The sequence below is a fragment of the Octopus bimaculoides genome, chromosome 20 (genome assembly GCF_001194135.2).
Source record: "Octopus bimaculoides isolate UCB-OBI-ISO-001 chromosome 20, ASM119413v2, whole genome shotgun sequence".
NCBI lineage: Eukaryota > Metazoa > Mollusca > Cephalopoda > Octopoda > Octopodidae > Octopus > Octopus bimaculoides.
The window spans coordinates 682,379-700,200 of record NC_069000.1 but is presented as its reverse complement, the minus strand read 5'-3'; the positions used below and the strand labels follow the sequence as shown (position 1 = coordinate 700,200).

The following is a 17,822-nucleotide window of genomic DNA, read 5'->3' as shown; positions in this document are numbered from 1 at the left end:
AAAAACAGAGTGGCACTGAAACGGTTGTAACTGGTCATTAAAAATGTGTTTAACTCTTTCTTTGTCTTTTTATTTTATTCAAGACCAAATTTTGGGAACTGAACTGTTGTTGACTATTCTATCATTGAAAGGGGTTTAAACATTTTAAGAGTTTGTTTCTTACCAGATATGGAGTAACTGCATTTAAAAACATACTGATAGATGTGATGTATGCTGCTCTACGAAGCAGTACTATTTCTTTCGTTCGTATCTCATTGATTTTCTTTTGAAGTGACTCTTCCCAGGCATACAATTTGATTACCTGAAAAATAATAGAATAAAACAAAACAAACAAAACAGTTATTCAATGCCTAAATAACTGAAAAGAGTTATTAATAAGATTACTAGTTGCCAGACTATTCATTTTATTATCAGAAATTAACTGGTGCACCCAGAAGTATTAGCCCTCAACTACCAACATGGCTCAAAAATATTGGTACAAACGTAAAGACAGAACACCTACAAAGATTAGCATTGCTTAGAAATGCAAGGATTCTTTGCAGGGTTCTTGAAGCATGACCAGTAAACAAGCGTCACCTTAGTTTGCTGGCTGTGGACAGCTGATATTTTCCATCATGACCAGCAAAATAAGCTGTGAGTTTACATTAAAATAATAATCCTTTCTACTATAGGTACAAGACCAGAAATTTTGAGGGAAGGGAGTAGTAAATCACATCGATCTCAGTGTTCAATTGGTCCTTGTTTTTATTGATCCTGAAAGGATGAATTTGAACTCAGAGCATAAAAATGGACAAAATGCCACAAAATATTTTGCCTGGCATGCTAACGATTCTGCCAGCTTGTCGCCTTAATAATAATAATAATAATAATAATAATGATGATGATGATGATGATGATGATGATGATGATGATGATGATGATGACGATGACGATAACAATAATAATAACAATAACAACAACAACAACAACAACAACAACAACAACAACAACAAATTCCACCAAGGTCGACTGTACAAGACATCCCTAAAAAATGGGAAAGCCTTGGCTAGAAAATTTTGATCATGGGACTGCCTATTCAATCAGAGTTCATGACCTCAAGCTAAAGGACATCATCCTCGACGACGACGACAACAACAACAATCAAAACTAAAACAAAAGCCCATCAAAAATGAAAAATTTAATGTAGTAACCAACCTTGATTCCATTGAGAACTTCATTCATTAATTTAATACGGATGTCTTTACTTTTCATCTGTTGTGCCTGGTACATTTTAATTTTCCCCATCAAAGTACCATTGACTGGTATATAGAGTAGAAGGAGAGCAATTCCAACGAAAACAGAAGTTCCGAGTTGTTGATAAAGTAAATAAAGGGACAGAGAAATCTGGATTGGTGAGGAGATCATTACAAAGAGGAAAGGAATTGCTTCTGAGATGCGTGAACAGTCAATGGACATGAGGTTCACAATCTGCCCCATGGACAATGTTTGACGGCAGGCATTGCTAAGGGTCAGCGTCTGTAAACAAGAGTTAAACAAGAATAAACATTGTAAAGAACAACAATAGAGCAAGACTAAGGAGACACTGAGGAAGCCATTAGAAAAGTCACATGGATAGCATGTCCATGAGTCTCTGAGCGAGTCTCAACATGATCTACTGAAAGAACTTCCAAGACCCACCAAAAGTATATCTAGGGCATTGCTGGGCCGACCAGAAATAGCATAGAAATTGAAGAAATATAAAGGAAAGTAGAAAACAATGATGGTGGTGCACCAGCAGAGAGTGTGCCTATTGAGGATAGAAAAATAAATGGTGGCAGTGAAGATGTAGAGCAAAGTGTAAATGCAAGGAAAGTAGTGGGGATACGATGGTGATCAAAGTGAGGAAACCTTGTTAGGGCAGTTAGGGGAGAGGGCATATTAAAAGCAGGAAAAAAGAAAGGAACAAAACAAGAAGTATGAGAAGGACATGAAGAAGCAGTACTCAACAAGGGACTACACAATCATTTCCATGCAGCTACAACTGAAGCTGCTAGAGAACATAGGTGGGACTGGTTGAAGAAAGGAACACTTAAAAAGAAGATGGAGAGTACTATATGAGCAATGCAAGACCATGCTTTGGCCACAAATTTTAGGGTCAATCTTAGAAATGAGCAAGTGTTTCCATTGTGCTGAATTTGTAATGGATTTGTTGAAACTGTTGCCTAAAAGATGAGTGAATGCCCCTCGACTTTCCCCAAACCATTATAAGTTGTGGCAATATGATGAGATAAGAAAAGTGCTGCTTTGGAAACTGAGTGAAAAGTGGGGGTTAGAGAAAGACAGGACATGGTATGAGCACAGACCACAGAGAGTGACTGAGCCAGACACTTGCAAAATTGTGTGTGATTTCCTAATCGAAATGGACCAGGTGCCTGAGCACAACAAACCAGACTTAGTGGTGGTGGACAAAGTAAATTACATCTGCAGTATAATTGATGTTGTGGGATTTGGGAAATAGGGCACATTTCCCCACCTTATTTTGTGATTTAGGAGAGATTTTTGAAAAACAAGGATTTCAACTGTCAATATTAAAAAGGGTGTAACAAAACACTGTAATGTCTTTAATCTGTCACTCTACCAATTCTACATTCTGCTATTGAAGAGCGCTTGGGGTATTTATTTACCTTGCGAAATGCAACTGATGTCAACAACCCTTTAATTCTTGCTGCCAGAAGGGTTGACATGAAGAATGATCCCTGGTAGAAAAGTTTGTATAAAACTGACAGAAAGAATAATGTCACTGCCAGTACATAGCTTTTCCATTTTGGTTCCTCATTGCTTGTATATACTATCAGCTTACTGAAAACATCAAAATAACAGGTCGGTAATATATCACACAGCAGTTAACATATATGTTAATGTTCAAGACAGTATTTAACAAAATAAGGATTAGCCTAACATCAACCATCACCCATGCTAACAACTTACTGAACATCACAAGGTTTAAAACATACCTTATGCCTGAAGTATAAAACAGCATCTTATTTTTTGGCAAATTTTTTAGGTTAAAAGATCAACAATTATGCCAACACATGGGTATTATATTTACTAATTTGAGTATATATGCTAAAAACAAAATTTCTTTGGATTCAAGAATCATGAAGTCACAATCTGTCATCCCAATAATACTGTTGTTAAGTTCCAAGTTGTTTAATTTGTCCACAGATTGGAATGTTAGAATTGTTGATAGGGCTTAGCCCCTGGTCAGCACTACTCAAATAGACCTATGATTAAAAGCATTCTAGCCATGACCATCCAACCTTATTTTCTGAAGGTGTACTCAAGACTATATTAGCCAATGTGATTGTTTTTATAAAGATGATAAGGTGTGATTTGAGGGGAATTTGGCTGCTATTTCTAGCAGGCAAAGAGACACTGTAGCAGTACCTTTATTGGCTCATAATCTTAGAATTTAAAACCAGTGCATACTCTCACATGAAAGAGGTTCAGTTGAGATACTTAGAAGTCAAGCAATTTGATCCTCACCAACAAAGTCCACACACACACACTTCTCAGCTTTACTGTACTTCTTCAAAAAAAATGAAGATGCCTCAAGTCATTTGACCTATTATAAATAGCAGCAAAATCCATCTTAAATCACCACACAACATTGTGTGTGTGTGTGTGTGTGTGTGTAAGTGCATGTTTGAATATAATTAAATGAGTGTATAACAAACATGGAAATAAAAATCAACATATTCCCTCTGATCTGTGTTAGCATAAAATAATGAGTGTGTAAAGCATAGAATAGGTGCTTATATGAGCTTATATCTTTTTAAATTTATTTGGATACACTTTCTACCTCTGACACACACAACCAAATGTTTAATTGAGTGTACTTTCTTCCTATAAAGCATTCAACCAGCCATAAAATAAAGAGTGGTAGCTGGGCTTTGTTAAACAGGTAAACTGGAGTAAGAAATTTATAATTACTGTTTCTTGTAAACTGAATGAAGTAAGATTTTGAACTCATGACTAAGATGTGATTGGTGGCAAGCAGTTCAGATCTTAACCACACAGCTTTTATTCTGCGTCGCTGTCGCTGTCGTTTAATGTCCACCTTCACAAGAGCCGGCCAGACAGAAGCCTGCACCAGACTCCTGTGACTGTTTTAGCAGGAGTCTTAAAGCTGGATGCCCTTCCTAACACCAACCACTCATAAAAGGAAAAGAAACAAAGAAAATAAATAAATATACAGTGCAAGAGAAGAAAGAATACAAACTCAAGTATGACAGGTCCAGCAAAGAGTGCAATATCAAAGCCTATCTTCAGTAGCCATGCACAGCCCAGTTCGCTGAAGTAGACTCTCAGGAGAACTTTCTTCAGAGATACAGGCTTTTTGTTCTTCATTTTGTAAGCTGTCACATCTTCGGGCACTTTTGTTTCAATATTTTGTCTGGACATAAAGAGACATGAGAAGTAGTCATCAATATGATAAAAGGTCAAGCCACATGTAATTTTCTTGTTGTTTGCTGATTTTTTGCTATAGAAATGAGAAAGGACAAGGTAGTGACAGTGATGAGAGAGGTGGAAGAGAGGCAAAGAAAAGCATTACAAAAAGAGGCTGGCTGGATAGACAGACAAACAGACAGATAGAGAAACAGACAGATAGAGAAACAGATAGACAGATGTGTGTGTGTTTGTGTGTGTTTGTGTGTGTGTGTGTATATATATATGGAAAGAGAGAGAGAGATGACAGATAGATAGATAGATAGATAGATAGAGAGATAGATAGAGAGATAGATAGATGGATGGATAGATAGATGGATGGATAGATGGACAGACAGACTGACAGACAGGCAGGCAGGCAGACAGACAGACAGACAGACAGACAGACAGACAGACAAATAGATAGTTAGTAGCATATGTATATGCATGTATGTGTAGCCACTCTTGACACCATGGACCTAGTCCTAGATGAAGAATTCAGAGTTTAAGTTCAAATCCATTTGAGCATTGTTACATGTTTTCTATACTGAGCATATCTAGCTCTCAAAACTATTGTCTGTATATATATATATATATATATATATATATATATATATATATACATATGCTACCCAGCAGTGAAACATGGCAGAAACCAAGGCTGCGATTTAAGGACTGTGTCAAGTCTTCATTAAAGGCCAGTGATATGCAGGACACTGACTGGGAGAACAATGCCTGTCATCACCACAGATGGAGGAAGCTGGTTAAGGAGGGGGGTTGGCACCTTTGAGAGAGCACGTATTCTGCATGAAGAATTTCAGGGTGCTGCTCGAAAGCGCACTGCTGTTGTAGCGAATGGGGAAAGCTTGGTCTGCAATGTTTGCAGTCGTGTATGCTTGTCAAGAGCAGGGCTCGTTAGCAAAATATAAGTTAGTCCTAGAGCGCACAATGTTCCTGAAGGTTAACAATGGTCTTCCTCGGTCACGAGTGGACGACCATCACACACACACACACACACACACACACACACACATATATATATATATATGTAAGCAAAAATTTAGATTCAGATGAATATGGAACTTAAGCTGAGGCACCAGAATTTAGTATGGTATTATCCATACAATTTCAAAATAAGGTATTAGAATCAAAATTAGCAACAAGGATATTCAGAGGTAATGCCATACGATCGTTTCATGCAACTTCATCTAAATGAACAATGCAGTCATTACATCAATTTAAAATGCAGAGCAATCCTCAGCTGCACAAAGACATAAAATTTAATTAAACTAGAATAGATGGACACATTAGTATAATTATACCTAAAATCTCCATGAAGTTAAGGAGACAGACAAAGAACATGTTGTCTCCACTTCAGCATAGAAGTTACTAAATTATCAAGAAGACTCTGCTTGTCACTGATTTTATTTGTTTTTATGGGGTCAGTTTTAATTTATAGACTAATTTATCAAATCCTTGTATATCTAAGGCTGAGAGAATAAAGGGTAGTATCTATTAGGGGTAGAGCTGAGGGAGCAGACAGAAATCATAGTTGGTATAGTCATAAAAATCGAGATTTATTAGAAGCAAATATCATGAGGTTTGGTAAAAAAAAAAACTTAAATCAAGATGTTAGCTGACAACTAAGGGGGTCGCCCACTAGCAGACGATTGATAATGAAACAAGGGGCAGTCTTATCATGTAGTACTATAGTTAAATAATTTAAACAATGTTGCTATATTGTATACAGTTAAAGTTTAGAGCTATTCAGAGGGTTATTAAGAAGAATATTATAACAAAAGGATAGAAATGTATGAATACTTTTAGGTATATACAAAACTTTAACCACAATAGAGGGATGAAAAAAAATTATCCAGAAATAGTTTAATATTTATACAGATTGTACACTTAAATATTAACTCATCAAATGGTATCTGTGAATATTGATTAATTGGTACGTAGTGGTATTAATAAAGGAGTATTGAGGTAAAAGAACATGCTAATTATATATTGGAGATTTTAGGTATAAATATACTAATGTGTCCATTTATTCTAATTTAATTAAATTCTATGTCTTTGTGCAGCTGAGGATTGCTCTGCATTTTTAAATTGATGTAATGATTACATTGTTCATTTAAATGGAGTTGCATGAAACGATCGTACTGCATTACCTCTGGATATCCTTGTTGCTTATTTTCAAATAAAAATAAGGCCAAACATACTGAATACATTTGACTTTTTCTTGATTCCAGGCTGTAAGAAATTTGGTAGAAAAATATTTGATATTGTCACGTGGATTCAGTTGATAGAGGTCAGCTTCAGTCAAAGTATTTTTAAAAGCTTTGCTAATGAGTCTGGAACGAGAAAAAAAAGGGGAAAGAAAGATCTTTGGTAATGAGTCTGGAACGAAAAAAAAAAGGGAAAGAAAGATCTTTGGTAATGAGTCTGGAACGAAAAAAAAAAGGGAAAGAAAGATCTTTGCTAATAAGTCTGGAACGAAAAAAAAAAAGGGAAAGAAAGATCTTATAGAATAGTCCAATTTTATTTTTTCATCTTCAACTTATCTAATTGATAATAACAATTATTGTAAAGGTGTGGTATAATTAAAAGTGTCACTTCTGAATATATGATACAAACAAATGGGATGCTGTTTAGAAGACTGTTTCTGAGAACCTCTTCATAATAGTCGCTGCTGGGACAAACGAGTGGCTGACTATTCCAGTTCACCTGAGCACTCCATTGACCACCTCTCACTCTCTTGATGTTCCAAACACTACAAACCCCAACGTGCTCTGCAAACATAAAGACAAAGCAACTTATTGACACCTCTTCCATTATCTTAACTGGAGACCTTAATGAATAATTCACATTTTTATAAATAAAATTATTTTCCCCATTGATACATCAGCAAACATCTTTCTCCCCCAGATTACTCCTGTCTTGCTCTTCCTCTCCCACTGAAACAATATATATATATATATATATATATATATATATATCAGTTCTAAGCAATTTTAAGGGAAAGGGTTTAATCTTTGATTAAAGGTCTGCTCAATCAGCGCTGACCAGGGGCTAAACATCAGACACATACCAACTAGAGAACCTCTATGCAATTGTTTCACTTACTAGGAATAGCAGCCAAATCTCCTACAAATCACATCCAACTATCTTAAATAAGAAGTAAAACAGATAATATACTAATTGATATATTATATCTGAAAAGTGTTCATAGATATTTTAAAACATTTCATTATAATTTTACGGTGTTATACCTCAGACTCCAGCTTAATGAAAAAAATAATTATACTCATTCTTAATAAATTTTATTTTATTTTCAAAATCAATGATAGTTTTTTAGAAGAAATCTAGTCACAAAAAACATTATTGGTTATGCCTCAATTTTATAATGTGTTTTTTATACTTACGGAGTGATCCAATGATATGTGATGAGGGATAGGAAAGATGCTTCCAGCTCTGGATTTGGTTTCTGCAAATACAGACAAATAAATATTATCTTTTTACAGAAGTATAAGTTTATAAAACTGTGCACATTTTCCCAATGCCAAATAAAATATCTACATACAAATTCTCTCATTTTTCAGTCAGTGGATTGTAGCCATGCCAGAGCACTTTCAAGGGATTTACTCAGTTATATTGACACCAGCAACACATTGTCTTATTTCAGTCTGGTTCTTATTTCAGTCAATCATTTTTATTTATCACTTAGCTAAGTGTTAAAGACAACTCCACATACACTGCTTTAACACAAGAAAGAAGGAAGCTTCTATGCGGTCTTTTGTCCTATTAGTAGGGGCAGCCTAATTACCTCTATTCACACACACACACACCTCTGAGTCAGTTCCTAATTTGAGTTATTGTGCTACTTGATGGGTCAAAGGACCATGTCTTCCTTTTCTGTTCTATTTTTAATATGATTACTATACCTGGATGCCCTTCTTAACACCAACTAGTTTATAAAGGGTACAGGGTGCATTTTATTGTGCCTTCAGCTTTAGAAAGGTCATCATATCTTCTGCCAGATTAAAGGGTCCTCTCAGCTCTATGTTGTCTCTGTTCATTCACTAATAATAGGTACCATGGTAAAATGGTAACTCATCCGAAGCCTGGCAGTTCCAAGGCATTGATTTTCATCAATGAAAATTCAAGTAATGTGGAATTGAGTTCAGCTGTTAATACACACATATACAAATAGATATAGATATGCATATAAATGCAATACTAGGTGTCTTGTTGAGATGGAATGGCAATGTTCTGAGTCATTTTTCAATATATCAGACTGAAGCCCAGTCAAACCGTCCAACCCATGCCAGCATGGACAACAGGTGTTAAATGATGATGATGATGATTATGAACACCTTTACTGTATAAAATATCTCCAATAAAACAAGATATTTATACAAACACTTAGGGTTTTCAGTGTAGGTAAATCTGAAATATTGGTTGCTTTTGTTATTTAGCCCTAGGGTCAACTTTGATCAGTACTGACTAGCCATCTATTTTTGATGGTATAATGTATTTAGGACTAAGTTAGCTAACATCCCGTTCCATTCTTTAAGATGATATAAAAGAAATTTGGTTGTTATTTCTAGCAAGTAAAGTGATACCTTCCCATTGGCTCTTGTTATAGTCATCTTGCTTCCCCCTCTTCCTTTTGGTCAGTCTTTATTGTGTTGACATTCCAGCCATCCCCATCCTTTCATTTTGTGCTACAAGTCTTAGAGAAAATGTATAGTGCTGATCTGCAAAAATGCTAAAGAACTTATGAGACAAAAAACGATTTTATTTATTTGAAATTTCTTGGTTTATTACATTAAGTACGTTAGTGTCCACTTTAGTATCCTAAGGTGAAAGAAAATTTTTAAAAAATATAAAAATATAAAATATGACATAAACTAACCCTTTGTAATGCTTTCTTGTCATATTTGTGTGGCACTTCAGCAAAGCAATGGAACACAATCTCCAATACTATGAATGTATAGCGTGCAAGGAATACGTTGAAGTGTAGAATATCAGTTTCATATTGCTGTAACATGAGACAGAGAGAAAGGTCATATTTAGGTTACTTGTGTGTCAGTGTTTTAGTGGGTGTGCGTGTGTGTGTGTGTGCATGTTTGTGCGTGTGTGTATGTTTCTTCTTTGAGTTTTATTTCAGGTCTTCTTGAGAGAATCCAAGCCAGTTGCTAACAAAGTGACAAGATTTTCTGAGTTAAGAGAGTTCCTGGTGTTTGTAAGTATGCAGTTGAGTTGGTGTGTTGGTTGAACTGTTGATGTACACATAAAAGTGTGTGCATCTATTCACATGAGAATCTCAGATGGAGATGTATGTACACACAAATAAACAGACAGGTCATTCTGTCATCTACTAATGAAGGCAAGGTGTGTATATATATATATATATACACATTCCTGCTTGAAACATGGATCCATGTCCAAGAAAAGAATATATAAAACATATATAAGAAAAGGAATAAATATTGGACTTATTTCTTTATTTGTGCATCTTTGACTTACAGCTGTTTCTGATATGCATTATAGGTGCTTTCATGGCTCTGTTTACTCAATCAGTCAATTGATTGAAAAAAATCGAATGACCTTAGCAAATACTGTCATCTTTGGAGTCCATGCATCAAGTAGTAAGTTACATGAAAACAAAAACAAAAGCAACACAAACATGGAAAGAGGAGTGAGGAGAAAGGAAAGAAAAATACCAAAAAAAAAAGAATAAACAGGAGAGAAACAAAGAGAGAGAGAGAGTCAACCAATGGGATAGAAGTTGGTGCCATTGTATTTATAAAGGAGCTAGCTCATCTCTCTTAAACTATTGTATCAGATCAGGGTGTTGAAATTTGATATCCACCACCTCCAGTGGTCAGTTAAATAAAAAGTACCCACTACACTCTCAGAGTGGTTAGTGTTAGGAAGGGCATCTTGCTGTAGAAATCTTGTCAGATCAGATTGGAGCCTGGTGCAGTCTCCTGGCTTGCCAGTCCTCAGTCAAACTGTCCAACATATGCTAATGATAATAAGGATAGTGACATTGTCAATTTTTTTAAAGACCAACTTTATCTGAGATAAAACATGTCTTCTGGGGCAAGAGCCTTTTTGGTGAACCTTACCTTTAATATGACTTTGTTGTAACATAGAATGGTACTGGTCAACAAAGAAAGTAACCAGTAAATGAACAGAACTCCTGATGTTACAGTACCAGCCTGGCGTTCAAGTTGCATGAGAATCATTGCAGATAACTACAAATAAAGAAGGAAGAAAAGCATAAAGTTTAGTTGCTGACATGATTGAATAAGAGAGAGATGGGGGGAAATGAAGAGAGTAAATGAATGAGGAAATTAACAACTGATAAGTTCTGAAAAGACCTTCCTTTCAGGAGTTACGGATTATAGATTTTCTTATTCACTCAGAGATCATATAAATTATAGGTAATTTTATTGCAAACATTAAAATAATTCTTTCTTATTTCCTTTACAACATACAACTAAGGACACTTGTTTAGAGCTGTCTCCTTCAGTAGCAAAGCTGATGAATTCGCAGTCCACCCTGGATGATGCTCTTATGAGGGCAGCACTTGAATTTCTGCTGTATGAAATAACATAACCCTTAGGGGACCTAGTGAGGTGGGATGGAATCAACCCAAAGGCTGTCTCTGGCATCACACACTCTAGCTATGCCTTGGACTCTATAAACCTTTAATACTATATTTTGGACCTTTTCATTTTCCATTTCCCTGAGAATGCATTTTTCATTTATGCATAAACATGCAATTCTCCAATTATCTCCCTTCCATTATATTATCGAAGATAATTAACATCCACAAGTGAATTAACCCAGGAAACTCCTGAAGTCTTTCATGTAAGGCCATATTTGTGAGCATACAGTTTGGTTGACTCACAGTTATTGTAAAAGACACTTGCTTAAAATGCCATACCGTGAGACTGAACCTGGAGCATCATGATTGTGAAGTGAACTTTTGAACCATCTGGTCATCCACACTGTATCCAGCGTGTGTGTGTGCGTGTGTGTGTGGGTGTGTGTGCGTGTGTCTGTGTGCATGTATGTGTGTGTGTGTGTGCACGCACGCATGTGTGTTTGCATATGTGTGTGTGTGTGTGTGTGGTTTGATCATTCATTTAACAGCTATTCTCCTATGCCACTATGGCTTGAATGAGAATCGATTTGGAGGCAAAAGGTCTCAAAAAAGAGTGATAGTAGGGGGTACTCCAGAAACACAGACATCTTGATAGGGGAGAAATAAGAAAGGAGTGGTGGTAAAATATGCACAAGCCCAGTATTATTCTTTCCTTCACAGGCAGTTTGATGTTTCTGTCGTTTCCTCTCTTCAGAACATCTCTTTTGTCCTTGTATTTACTATGACTGTCATACAAGTCAAATATGATACCTTCTTCTACAGCCTGATTAACTTGTAGTAACGCCGTGCGCATGCGTGGAATTAAACAAGCAAGCTTTCCCACTTAATTCTATCTTTTTCTTGCTGGCCAGCAATAGAGCATGGACATGTCAAGCAGTGTCTCCAACATTCCAACCTGGAGACAGTCTCTTTACGTGTATAGCTGTCACTCTCCATCTTTCGGACTTACACTCGACAGCTCGCTCACATCTACATATCAACGTCCCAACAACTATGCTCACACACACAGAAGCTGTAACAACAAGAGCTAAAGATGTATATATTTACCACCTGAAGAAATGTTGTATAAGTTGATAGACTGGAGTTCAGCGTATCGTTATATTCTTTAATTTTATATAGGAAAGTCAGGTATACATCTAATGATGTATAACCAACTTTCCTATAAACTATTCAGGTGACAAACCCATACCCTACTTCCCCAGATGTTTTAAGGTACCTCAGTAACTATTTCCAATGAACCGGTTACTTTCCCTGCCTTCATATCCTTAATTGCTCTACCTACCATAGAATTGTTAACTTGATCAGCTGGTCCCTTGCGGGTAAGCTCTCTTTTTCATACTTTTTCCTCTTTCCTCAATCACTCATACTGCTGTTTCCATGCTTTTCTTTTCAGTATTGTTAAAGGAAAGTGCATCACCATCCTTCCAAACACACTCGTCCATGATAACGTCTCAGCTTTTTCCGTGGTAACTGCCTTGCAATTCCAAACCCCTTGTGCTTCTGGTTCCCATATAGTAAAATATGTGTGAAGCTCATACTTTCTGTTTTTCCCTTAGTTAAGTACACATCGATGCCTCGTCTCTCTTCCCACTAGGAGGGGTTTCAACCATGTTTCGTGGTCTTCAACCACAACAGCTCCTTTATAGGATCCAGTTAGCTCACGACATCATCAGGAGGAACCAGTTTCGGCCCCTACTCCTCTACTGTTTTCACAGTAGAGGAGGACACATTGATGCCTAGTCTCTCTCTTCCCACCACTTGGTATTACTTTCTGCTATCCTATTTCTCCCAGTCTCCCAATCTTACAGAAAATTATGATGGAGGTTTTAAAACAATTTAACATTTTGTTGTTGCCTTACTTGCCAATTATTTGTAAATGAAATAAGAACATGCAAAATAAAAAAAAAAAAACAATTAACAAACCCATTACAATACTTACATAAGTAATAATCTGGAATATACTTGCAATATAGTCCACTGCTGTAAGGTGAGCATTTTCATAGTAAATACTCATTATTAAATCACAAAGGACAAATACAGCCAGGAGGAAGCTTAAAAGCTGTAAAATAAAGGGACAAAACTACAAAAATAAGTTAAAGAGATTGAAATATGATATTTGATCAAGAAAATATTTTAGCATTTGGAAAACATGATCTTATTCTAAAACCAATTGCAATTAAGATATTTTATAGCAGTGATTTTCAATTCCTCCTCAGCTTCATGTATTTTGCTATTTACACCAGGCACGGGTAACCTTTTTTTTGAGAAGAGGGCCACATGAGACATGGATCATCATCAGGTGGGCCACACTTAATAAAATTCAACTCATTTTTTTTAGGCATGCCATTCATAAAGTTTTGCAGGTCGTCCTTGATTGATTCACATCCTTATTCATATATAAAAGAAATGCTAGCAAAGAAGTACAGAAAAAAAGGGAACAACTCTTTTATTGCTAAGGTTTAGCATGAAAGAATTTCAGAATGAATACTTAATTTTTAGGGGAGACATATTCATGCCCTACCCCAGAAATTTATACACCAAGGCAGTAAATTTAGTCTTTATTCAGAATCAATATATTATAGAATATAACCTGAACTAGTACTTAGTTGGTACTTTATTTTATCGACTTTAATCGACAGACCTTAGCAAGATTTGTACTCAGAACATAGAATGCTGTAATTAAATGTCATAGACATCCTGAGTCTGCCAATCCAATATTGGGACAATAAAAAGAGTTAGAAAGTTTTACATTGTTTTTGACAAACCTTGATTTTGTGAATTTAGAAATTAAGATCTAACCAGAAAATACATATTGTATATTTGTTACAAAAGAATATTATGAGAGAGAGAGAGAGAGAGAGAGAGAGAGAGAGAGAGAGAGAGAGAGAGAGAGAAGAGGGAGTGAGTGAGTGAGAGAGAGAGAATTAAAATATTGGTTGAAAGAGAAGTAACTATGCAGATTAGCAGGCAAAATGAGGGATAGGCATGTTGTGGAGGGAGGTGGTAACAGTGATAGATAAGCGAAAATAAACAAACCCCAATGACTCTTTATCTTGATGCATAATATCACACCCACACAGACATTGATTTGGTAAGAATGATCTGGGTTTGAAGTGCTTAATACAAGCAAAGTTCAACAGTGGCCTGCTACATTGGAGTATCCTTGTGATGTTAGCAGGACTCAGACAACTCAATACTATATATATGACGATGCATGTGTGTGTGTGTGTTACATCATCATCATTTAACGTCTGTTTTCCTTGCAAGCATTGGTTGGATTGGATGGATTTACAAGATCCAGAAAGTTGCAGGGCTATGCTGAGTTCCAATGTCAGCTTTGCCATGATTTTTATGGCAGGGTACTCTTCCTAATATTAACCCATATCACAGTGTGTTCTGGGTGCCTTTTTTTTTTAATCCCCTGTTAGGTTGCTAGGTAGCTTGCAAAACAGAAAAAGGACAGGGAAAAAAAGAAAAGAAAAGGGAACAGCTTCAGCTATTATTATTCCACTACCAGTGCCTCCATGATTCAACCAAACAACCAGCTTCAACCCCACGCAATCACAACAGTTACCTTCACCCCACTCTCGACCAAAGCAACTATTTTCACATACCTCACTCTACCACAATCACCTTCAACAACAATAACTAGTCTCAACTATACAATTCCTCCAATCGAGGTTGTTACCACCACCACCACCACCACCATGACCCACAAGAACAACAACAACAGCATCAGCATGGAAATGGGAAAAAAAAACAGCTTTTTACTTACAGTTTTTAAAATGCTGAAAAATGTGATATGCCTAGATTTTCCACGAGTTGTGATGAGGTAATATGAGTAGTAAGGCAGTGTGAGAAACAACCAACCACAAGGTATCCATACAAGAACTGTTTTTTGAAAGCAGTCGGTGAACTGGGGCCAAGAACCATTGTTTGAACTCCATGTCAATGAGGAATTCTGAAGAGGAAACATAAATAAATAAATAAATTCCAGCACGTCCTTCAAAAAATATGAAAAATGTAAAGGGATGTAAGTTATGTCTTTGAATGGAAATAACTCAGTAAGTGAATCTAGTCATTGTTAAATAATAAATTTTTTAAATGAAGACTGAACTAAGTACTTGGAGTCAATATGAATGAATTAATAATCTTTTAAGATGGCTGCAAACCAATGAGTAAAGGAACAAAATGCTGTCCCTTTTTATGCTAATGTTTCACACTTGCTGGTTACAATTGATTCCCAAGCAGTGTTTATGTTTTCAAAACAAGTGACACCACTGGATTGAAAGGTGCTACCCAGGTGTCAAAAGCAGAGCGATATCTATTTATCACAGGATGACAGGAATACACATTTGTTATGTTTGTTTGTGAATTTTTAATGTCTTAGTCTTGTTATTCTGAGTTGTCCTTCATTCTAATGAAGTTTCTGGAAACTACTTAGACTTTAAGCACATTACACTGTTTGAAATGATGGCACCTTTTTCCTATTTTTCACAGATTTTAGTGATGCTTGGTACTTTAGATAAAAGTTTAAGATTTTCGGTTCAACTGACTGAATCATAACACAAAGGATGGATACCTTTTGCCAAAGAAGAATTATCTTTTCTGCTACAATCTTGACAATTTGTTTAATCAAAAGATCTTTCTTAATTGCATACTTTTCTTTTTCTCGTTCAAATAAAATGCATTTTTAGTACGTCCTTGTAAGCTGGCAAAACTTGCTTGCTAAGATCACATGGAGTACCAAATATTGGGCATTCACTATCATGAGACTTTATTGGCTTATGACTCATCACTAAATGTAAACAACACTAAATTTAACATGATCATTAATTTTAATACAATAGCCTAAAGTCAAGGTAGGAAGCAGAAAACTTCACACACATACGACATATGTCCACACAATGACCATTGCAGCAACACTGGAAAGAATTTTGCATTCCCATTCTTTTTATAGTCAATGCAGAACCTCAAGATATTAGTCAATTGTATTGAAACTTGCCATGCAACCTCTTAAAGATACTATATTTAATAGTTTTGCATTCTGCTATGTAGAAATATGTATTCATTACAACATATAATGCATGACATCCCAAATTCGACCAAAAATAGCAATCTTTAAATTTTTTAATTGCATTGCGGAGCCTGAAAATAATATTTAATCGCAAAGTTCTTTATGCACCTTTCTTTTAACCCTAATTCACAACAAAATATCGATTCTTGGTTACCAATTTTGAAAGTTCTATTTTTCACTCTCCCCTCTATTAGACTGTATCAAGTTTTATATATATATGTATATGTATATGTATATATATATATATATATATATATATATATATATATATATATATATATATATATATATATATATATATATATATATATATATACTTGAAAGTCTATGAGAATTACTTGATACAGTTTTTCAAGTGTACAGATGATTTTTTTTTTTAATTATTTTTTAAAAAATATGCTCTGAAATCTATTACGAGGATGTTACTAACGTTTTTAGAAGGAAGTTTTTTGTTTCTAGCGTGTGAGTGCTTTTGTTTAACCTTTTCAAGCCCACATGTTCCGTACATATAGATATCATCATCATGATACATGTCCGTTTTCCATGTTGTCAAGGGTTGGACAGTTTGACAGGGTCCAACAGGCCAGATAACTCTGTCAAGCTCCAATGTCCCGTTTGCTATGGGTTCTGTGAATGGATGCCTTTCCTAACCTAAAACATTGTTGCTCAGAGTTTCGTGCTTAGATAAATCCAACCAGTCAATGGATGATATAATAACAAACTCTTCACATGAGACAGAATCAGCATTACAGTTACTATACACATTCTACAAAGTATTATCCTATTTAGTTAGGCTAACGATAACATATTTAATGCAGGGAAGCATTAAAAAAAGCTAACTAAAATACTCCCTGCATTTAATATGTTAACATTGATTAGGGTATCAGCCTTCAAACCTATTGGATGGTGTGTCTAAGTTATAGTTGCATAATTTAAACATAAATTATGCAAGGCTGAGAACAGATAACCTCAAAATTTTAAATGACCTTTATAACATGTCAGTATTGCGCAATATAAGGTTTAAAGAGAGGAGAAAGAACAGTGATTAAATGAGAAGAGGTAAAAGAATGAGAGGATAGAGGGGACAGCGGGAGGGAAAGAGATTAATTAGGAGAAAAATAGAGAATAGAGAGAGAAAAAGCTAGAGAGGGTGTGATGAAGGTGAGGAAAACAGAAAGTAGACTGAGTGAACAAAACGATAGACAGATAAATAGAAATGCATACCCTGACATACATATGGAGCAATATGTGATTATTGTTTCTGACAATGCAATAATAGCCAAGACTGATTTAAACCTCTTTGGGTGATCATTGCACTTATCAAGGATTTTCACCACATCTGAGTGTCACCAGTTTGAAGACCTGCATCAAATGTGTGACATGCAAAATCAAAAAGGTGGGGGTTGGTTGTGACAGCAGCAAAAAACTTTCGTTCTCGTGTAGATGCACTAATTGTCCAAAAGGGTGGCCATATTGAGTGATAAATGTTCTTGTTGTAATAAATGTCTACTACCATTATTTTAGTATTTATAACCATTTTAATGCATTGTAAAAATTGTCTCAATTTATCTTCAAGTCCCTATACATGTATGTATA

General features: G+C 35.6%; 1 protein-coding gene across 1 annotated transcript in view; it reads right to left on the bottom strand.

Moving 5' to 3' along the window:
* LOC106867121 (multidrug resistance-associated protein 1) overlaps window positions 1-17,822 on the bottom strand; it is a 37,090-nt gene that overhangs the window by 17,299 nt on the left and 1,969 nt on the right. The window contains exons 2-11 of the mRNA XM_052975255.1: window positions 14,925-15,110; window positions 13,089-13,208; window positions 10,605-10,733; window positions 9,386-9,511; window positions 7,893-7,954; window positions 6,690-6,821; window positions 4,262-4,435; window positions 2,664-2,838; window positions 1,195-1,515; window positions 164-301 (exon numbers count right to left, since the gene is read on the bottom strand). Of these exons, the coding sequence (XP_052831215.1) occupies window positions 164-301; window positions 1,195-1,515; window positions 2,664-2,838; window positions 4,262-4,435; window positions 6,690-6,821; window positions 7,893-7,954; window positions 9,386-9,511; window positions 10,605-10,733; window positions 13,089-13,208; window positions 14,925-15,110 (1,563 nt within the window). The remainder of the gene's footprint in view (window positions 1-163; window positions 302-1,194; window positions 1,516-2,663; window positions 2,839-4,261; window positions 4,436-6,689; window positions 6,822-7,892; window positions 7,955-9,385; window positions 9,512-10,604; window positions 10,734-13,088; window positions 13,209-14,924; window positions 15,111-17,822) is intronic.